Source organism: Lotus japonicus, chromosome 3 (genome assembly GCF_012489685.1).
Source record: "Lotus japonicus ecotype B-129 chromosome 3, LjGifu_v1.2".
Classification (NCBI taxonomy): Eukaryota; Viridiplantae; Streptophyta; class Magnoliopsida; order Fabales; family Fabaceae; genus Lotus; species Lotus japonicus.
The window spans coordinates 70,419,094-70,427,578 of NC_080043.1; the positions used below are offsets into that span (position 1 = coordinate 70,419,094).

The 8,485-nt window shown below is 37.9% G+C and overlaps 1 protein-coding gene across 1 annotated transcript; it reads left to right on the top strand.

Moving 5' to 3' along the window:
* The first annotated feature begins 5,252 nt into the window (after positions 1-5,252).
* LOC130744627 (SUN domain-containing protein 4-like) lies at positions 5,253-6,879 on the top strand. The gene is made up of 4 exons (XM_057596798.1): positions 5,253-5,727; positions 5,801-6,060; positions 6,161-6,246; positions 6,613-6,879. The coding sequence occupies exons 1-4, from the start codon at positions 5,253-5,255 to the stop codon at positions 6,857-6,859; spliced, it is 1,068 nt and encodes a 355-aa protein (XP_057452781.1). The 3' UTR covers positions 6,860-6,879.
* Positions 6,880-8,485: the final 1,606 nt, after the last annotated feature.

Here is an 8,485-nt window from a genome sequence, read left to right on the forward strand (position 1 = left end):
GCTGCCTAATGGCTTGAAGTGAACCAGTGTTCATACCTGTAGACAAATAAATCTGTGAACTGGACCCAGGGATAGGGCCAGGAGGGCTGACTTGACTCCCTAAGTTCAACATTGTTCCATTTGCCCCAAAGGGGGGTATGCTAAATGGAGGAACATTCTCAGGGAATGTCGAATATGTGCCCTGTATGCCTTGCATTACAGACATGGGCATACCATAAGGCATGTCTCCTCTCGTAATAGTTGGAACAATTTGTGCCTGCACTGATGTAGATACAGGCATTTCTGCAACAGCAGAGATTGCTACGTTCTGGGTTGGCATAGTGGTGCCAGGTCCCATCCCAGTAGACACTTCTTCATTATTATTACCACTACTTCCCCCGGGGCTACCCTGATTGCCCACGTTAGACCCTTGGGGAGAAGTTCTTCCTCGATTGCTTGCCATACTTACAGTTTTACCACTTCTCAGGTGCATATAAATCACAATCAAGGCAAGTAACAAATACCAAATAGCATGCAATAAACCAAACACACAAAACGCTTCTGTAAAACTTAGTTTTCACAAAAACGGTCCCACCGGGCGTGCCAATTTGTTTACGCTGATTTTTGGTAAACAAATATCCTCTTAGTTCGACTAAAGGAAGTTTAGATTCAGGGTCCTTTTGAGAAAACGCTTTGCCAAAGTGTTGTGTGTGCGTGAGTGTTTTTCGACAACAACGAATCGGTTCAAATAGAACTGGATTTCATTAAGCCCGGGTCAATTACAAAGAAGTCACATACATCAAAATAACACAAAAGCTACAAGAAATGTGGATTTCGACAGGAAAATGCATAAAGGAACTGGAAATTAACAAGCTTAATACAAGAAAACTAAAGTGTTGGTTCTGCAACATACTCCTCCATCATCACGTTTTGCTCCTTGAGTCTCATTGATGCGGACATTTAGAGCTTTTTGGTGAATTTTCAGAGTTTGAGTTGGGAACCCTTTTCCCTGCTGCTGCTTCTTCTATTTATAGTGTTGTTTCTTCCTCCACGTTCTTGGCGGTTTTTCTTCAATGCATGATGGCTTCGTGGGTTTGAATTTTGGCGCCTCACCCCACGTTTAGCCGGTGGCTTTGCGCACGTGACTTTAATTGGTTTGTTTGCGACGTGGGTAGCCCTGAGTCGTGGGTAACCACCGCCATTTGTGGCATCGTGGGTATGCACACGTGCTGATAATCGCCCACTACTTGGTAACTGCCTCCTTCGTCGAGTTTGTCGGTTTGTCGAATTTTCCTCGCCTTCCTTGACTTTGGGGGAGCGTTGCCTAACGCGCCTCGAGCTTCATCATGGTCCTTCTTGTCGAGGAATCATCCTCCTAACACCGGTGTCGATATGTTTAGAAATTTCGGCTCAACAATATGATATTCTTTCAGTCTATAATTATAAGCTAACATTGAGATTTATGTAGTATCACTAAATATAAGCTAACTATGCAAAATGTCATTTCTTTTCCAAATTTGTCCTTGAATTTATTGGTTTTTTAATTCCAAAATTTTGAAATTGAAAACCACTTTTAATTTATTCTTTTTCCTCCTAGTACTACCCACTTAAATAGGGGTAAATATAAAAGATTGTACCATTTTTTTTAAAAATCAATGCATCAATTAAGGCTTTCTTAGGCCCCGTTCGGGGTGATTTTTGATTTTATGTTTTGAAATTTTTAAAAACCAAAACTAGTTTTCAGTTTTTTAAATATTTTTTTTGTTTTTTGTGGGAGTTTTAAAAAACTTGGTGTGAACTTTGTATATCCACAATTGTCACAACAATTATCAACTTTGTGAATTCACGACAATGAGTGGTAGTGGCGACACGATAAGTGGTAGAGTTTTGATGCTACCTAACAACGATGATAGTGGCAATTATGGTGGTGGTGGCAAAAGCGACAATGGTGGTGGAGGTGGAGGCAGTGGTCGTGTTAGGGATGGTGTTGCCAGTGGAAGTAGTAGTGCAGGTGGTGGTGGCAACATCGAAGGCGGTGGTGGTGATGGTGGAGGTGACTGTAGTGGCAATGAAGGTGTGGTGGAGGATGGGGTGTTACCTGGTGTTCGTCATGATGATGGTGGTGGCAGCAACGTGGTCAGGGCCGGCCTTGGGCCTGTGCAAGCAGGCCCACAGCCCAGGGCCTCCAAAAAGAAGGGGCCCCAAAAAAAAATTTGTGAGATATATTTCCAAACATATAAATTATTAATGTTCGAAAATACTCTAATATAGTGAGCTAGTTCAATGGAAAAGCACTATACTCTGGAACCTGAGTGGTACAGTGCAAAAAGTCAGGGGTCTCTGGGATTCGAACCCGCGAGACTTGAACTGCATGGCCAGGAGATGCGTTGCCAAGCGAACCAACGCATTGCTAGTTGATGATTCCAGACATTAATTGTATATAACCGTGTTTTAAGAGCTTAATTAGCATTGGAATCTAGAAGGTTTCCTTGGGTTCTTCTACCTAATTTACTAGATAAGTGGATATTAACTGGTGAACCAATTAACTCTGAAAATGCTTAATGGGTTAGCATTGATAGCAATTGAGAATAATATGTTGGAGAATATATAATATGAAACTTGATTGAAAATTTTGCTTCAAAAAATGCTAGGAGAGAGGCTTTTTTTTAGTTAATTTTTTTTTTGATTATATTGACTAGAATATGACATTTTATTTATGTTATAAGTCACATATTTTTTAAGTTGTTGATGCTATTTATAATTTAAATATATAATGTTCTTTAAAAAAAATTTATTGGGGGTCCATTTTTATTATTTGCCCAGGGCCTCCAAAATGTCGGGACCGGCCCTGAACGTGGTAATTGTGGCGATGGCAATTGTGGTGGTGGTTGCAGTGGAGTCGACAGTAGTAGTGGAGGTGGAGGTGGAGGTGGAAGTGGTGGTATTGGAGGGTAGTGGTAGTAATGGCAGCAATAGTAGTGGTTGCGATGGTGGGGGTGGTGGCGCCGCACGTGACAATAGTGAAGGGTGGTTGAGGTGGTAGTGGCAGTGAAGGGTGGTGGTGGCGGCAGTGGCACGGGTGAAGGATGCATTTGGAGATGGTGGCAATGAAGATTGGCAGTGGTGGTGGAGGCGGCGACGGTGATAGAGATGGTGGCTGCGACAACAGTGATGGTGGTGGTGGTGGCTGTGGCGACTCGGGTGGAGGAAGCATGTGGTGGTGGCGGAAATGGTGGCGGCGACAGTGGTGATGATGGTGGTGGCGGCGATGGTGGTGGCGGTGGTGGTGGTGAAGGTGGTTGTGGTGGTGGTGGTGATGGTGATGGCGGTGGGTGGTGATCGTGATGGAGTTACATGTTATTGAAACTAAAAATCATAATCACAAAACCATATTTTGTGGTTTTGAAAAACAGGCTAAAGCGGTTTTGAAAATCAATAAAAACTCATTTCAGCTCCATTTTTGCCGAACACGTTTTGTTTTCAAAATTGCATTTAAAAACTGAAAACTGGCAACCACCCCGAGCAGGCCCTTAATAAGCGTGATTTTTACAACTTTAGCTTATAATTAGGGACTGGGAGAGTATATGATATGACGTATTTGGAAGAAAGAATAGAGAGGAAAAAAAAAGATATTCAAAAATGTCCGTGGTATTTAGGTGTACCAATCATCACCCTTCGTGGGACTCCTAATGTGAACTCCAGAATAAATGTAAAATGCTATTTGAAAGAAACGTTTCAATTTGTATTTCTTTTCTTCTGCACGTTTTTCTTTTTTGGTTATAAAGGCTAAAAGAGCCGGCAAAAAAAAAACTAAAGGAAGGAAAAACGCCTACTGTAAGAATAAAAAACCTTAATAACCCAACTAAATAACTTAATAACCAAATCAATAAATTATGACAAATTTTACCCCACACGGTTAAATTCGCGAGTGTGAAACCGGAATGCGCTGGTCCAATGGTAACGTGACATGCGTTGCATTTTTTTATTTTTGTAAATGATTTAATATTAAACGCTGAGGACCATTTTAGAGAGATGTAATTTCGAGGGAATGAATGTATGAAAACAATTTTTTTACCCAAATCAAACCATGGTTAGAATGTACGATAGCTCAAGTGGTAGGAGTTGAGTGACATATGAGTTGGGTAGGGGGAGGTCCAGGGATCAATTACTGCCGGGTGCAATTTATCTTTCCAATTTGTTCATATTCTTTCTTTGTAGCCTCGGCTGTGAAAATCATTTTGGTTGTGGTGTTGGTTCGCTGATTGCGTTCCCCCTTCCATTTTGTTCGTATGCTTAGATGATTTCAACGTATGCTTAGATGATTTTGAAGCCAGTTTGAATTGGTCAAATATTCTGTAAGTGTGTCTTTTCTAATTTATAGTTTGGAATTGTGTTTTGAGTTAATAGAATTGTTAGTGTATTTCTTACCTTAACTAGTTTGTGTTCGATTTTTTAGGATATGAGTAGTATTAGGGAGGAAGATTGTATTAATTTAAGTGACGATGGAGTAGTATTAAGGACACCATCCATGGAGGGGAAAATGATCCCGATAATGTAGTACCTAATAACAACATGTAGGGGATAATGTAAAACCTGTTGGGAAATAATCTGTGTTGGGGAAGATGCTGCAACTCTTGGATTGATGAAGATGTTGATGACGGAAGTACGAAGATTCAAAGCGTGCATATGCACTAACCTTTAGGTTCAATTCGCCCCCACCAATTACTGTGTATTGGATGCAAGTGAGATAACCGACGAATTCCCTTCAGGATACTTTGAATTCCTTGATGTGGTTTGCACTAACACACCAAGCGTATCTTTGATAATAGTTTACAGAAGTATGATTCCCACACTTCACTCATGCATTAGTGAAGTGAAGGATGATTTAGGATAAAGTAAATGGAAGAGAAATTGACCAAAATGGAGTCCAATTTCGTGCATATCTTCTGTCTCAGTTTTCTGCCCAAATATCTCTTTATAAAGAGATATTAACATCCCTTGGTGAAGAGATATATCTCTTGGAGAAACAACTACAGAAATTCTTATATATTATTAATGTTCACTAAATGACACAACCTTTCCATGGCTCAACTGGTAACATGCGCCTCTTCTGAGTCTTCCCCATAGTCACGGGTTATGAGTTCGACTCCCAACAGATGCAACTTTTTGCTAAAAATTTGAATTCTGGATAATTCAAATTAAAACATATCCACTGAACCACTATCAATATAATGATAGAATCTCGAACATTAATTAATATATCCATTAATATAATGCATATTTCCAAGTTTATATATTTTGGAAATATCTCTCACAAAACCTCCAATTCTGATGACGAATATTTGACTAAAGAGATTGATCCCTGCATTCCTCCTGAGACATTCTGCTCTGATGGTGCCAGAACAGATAGTTTTATTGGCGACCCACTTTCCAGGGGAGAAAGCATGAGTAATGTTGAACCTGATGATGAAGAAAATAACATTTCTCCTAATAGAAAGGAATATGACATTGAGAGATCAGAATCTGCCCTGAAACATGAAAATGATGTGCAAAAGTATGATCACTTAACACAGGCAGTGCCTCTTGGTCTTGATGAATTCAAGAGCAGGGCAGCTAGTCCGAAAATCAAGTCAGGCACTAGTCCCTCTGAAAGTGTAATACATAGAGTGGATCAGGGTGGTGCAGAATACAATTATGCTTCAGAATCAAAGGAAGCTAAAGTTCTATCTTCTAACAAAGAAGCTAAGGGTGCTTCTAACATCTTGAGCAAGAACAAAGATAAATATCTTCGAAACCGATTCTGAAAATGAGGAGATTGTAGATAGCAATGTTCCTGATCCAGTTGAAGAAATCCGTCAACAACCTGGCAGGATGCCCGGGGATACTGTCCTCAAGATTCTGATGCAGAAAGTTCAGAATCTAGACATAAATTTATCTTTTTTAGAGCAGTATATGGAAGTCTTAAATTCTAGATATGTCAATATTTTCAAATTGTACAGCAAAGATATAGGAGAGAAAGATTTACTTATAAGGATGATCAAAGAAGACATTAGGAGTTTCCTTCACCAGCAGGAAGTTATGGTATGTTAAGATTCTTTCTTTGTTAATCTTGGTAATATTTATCTGTGATATAAAACATCACTATAAACTTACTTTCTGAAATAATTGTTGGACCTTGTAGATGAAAGATGTTAGTGAACTTGATTCTTGGAAGTCTCATTTTTCTGTGCAATTTGATCATATACGCAGGGACAATGCTATTTTGAGGTGAGAGTTTACAAACTTTTCTTTGATTTTCCACTATAGCAGGCTAGTTCAGATTTAATAACCTAACTTAGGCTGTGTTTGGAAGAGCTTATCTTTTATCATAAGCTCTTATGCAAGTATTTGGATAAGCTTATGAAAATATCTTATGACTTATAGGCTGTTTTGAGCTTTTTTTCAAAAGCTGCTTAGATTGTGTGCATTGGCTACTCTCGCTCTTGTGTTTAAGACATATTAGAGATACAATAGAAAAACCATCAATGTACATGTTCATGATAAATGCTATTAACTATTGACCTTTTTTTTGCATTTGACATTATTTGTTTGAGATCTCACTGATCTGTATTTTAATTTTTTTTAATAATGCAGGAATGAGGTTGAAAAGGTCCTGGAAAATCAAGTATCCTTGGAAGATAAGGGCGTGGTTGTGTTTCTTGTGTGTGTTATTTTTTCATTGATTGCTATATTACGGCTATCTCTGGATATGATTATAAGCATCTATAGAGTACTCAGTTTTAACAAAACAATTCACTCCAGGAAATTTTACCAAGATAGTTCATCCTGGTTTCTCCTATTGCTGAGTTGTAGCATTATTATTTTCATATTAACTTCATAATAATCCAGTTTTTCCAAAGAGATGTTATTATCTTCAACAAGATTCTGGTAATTGTGTTGGTTTCAACTTTTATAGATCCTAAAACTTTTTTCGAAGTTCAATCAGTGCATGTTTGATGAACATTTTTTTAATCACTTTGTAAGTTAAAATAAAAAATGAAATATTTTCACTCGACTCTGGTTTTCTTTCCAGACTTAATCTTATCTTATAGAATGAACCGATTGATTGATGAAGTATGCTTATCTTCACTTTTTGAACCCATATGGGCCAAAGTTCTTTATGGCGCATGCACCATAGTCCCATAGCCCCATATCAATGTTTGGGCAGTACCACTAGTAGTAGTGGTGGTGGTGGTGATCTTAAAGCATTGGCTCATGAGCTTTTGCATAGACATGGATCTGCTCCAGTTGCATGCCCTCCTCATCTCACTCGCTTTCCAAATCACCAATATTGATTTCATCAACTGCTCTTTTCCTTTAGCTGATATATGGAATTATTATTAGGAAGATATATCAAATTTTCAATGTTTAATATTGGGAAAGTAATTACAATCATGGTTCTTCAGTTCTAAATGGTCTTTTTACTTCAAGAATTTAATTTTAAGAATGTTGTAATCGAAAGTAATTCCAATTAGTTGTCGGATAGGCCAACAAGAAAGATAAAGATAATTGCTCATTGAAGCTGCTGAATGTTCCAAATCTCATAAATTTCTTACGTGTTGAGAGTCTTATGGTGTGAGGGGTATCTCCCAAGGTTATGGAATAAGAGGAAGCGTGAGAATTTATCCTTTTATAATGGATGATGAGTAAATTAACCACATTAGTGAATGACACTATATTTTTCAGCTAAAACCTTAAGGCAATGAGTATATGAGTCATTTCACTTGTATACTGTTCAATACTCTTCTTTTTACCCAATGTAAGACTTCTTTATTTTATTTTTTATTCACAATTGAAGAGCTCCCGATCGAGACTAATTGTTAGGGTGTGTTTCACATTTATAGAAAATCGAACTCTTTTGTGGACTCAACTTTCTTGGCAAAGATGAATGTTGTAGACAAGATCTCTATGAGTTATTATGGGTGAGTTGTAATATCATCTTGTCTCTCTCTTAATTATTAAGGATATTCTTGATGTCTTCATGTGCAATTTCAATGTCAGCTGAGTGACTCTCATGTTTCTTTTTCTTTCTTCATTATATTCTTACTCTTATTTCTTCAAATTCAATTTTAACCACATTCAATCATACCAAACCTTAACTATCGTATTGAGTGAATTGAATCAATGGTTATGTCAAGTTCACAAACCCTAACTACCGTATAGAGTGAACAAGACATTGGCTGAGTGATGATGGCATGCAACCTTGTCTCAGTGCATCCAATTACTTCATACTTATTTTGTTATTGTGATTTTCATGTTAATTATGTCATATTTGTCTCATTTTTCAAATATAATTGTAACAATAGCTTGTATCTATCTTGCTAACTTTTTTTTTGATGCATTTGCCATTATTCCCCCCAATGTGATTTTATAAGCCAAACAATCTGCATCAGGACAAGGACAATCATTAGATGTCTTGTCTCCTATGCCTTTGATGTTATCAAAATTTACCCTTTTAATTGTTAGC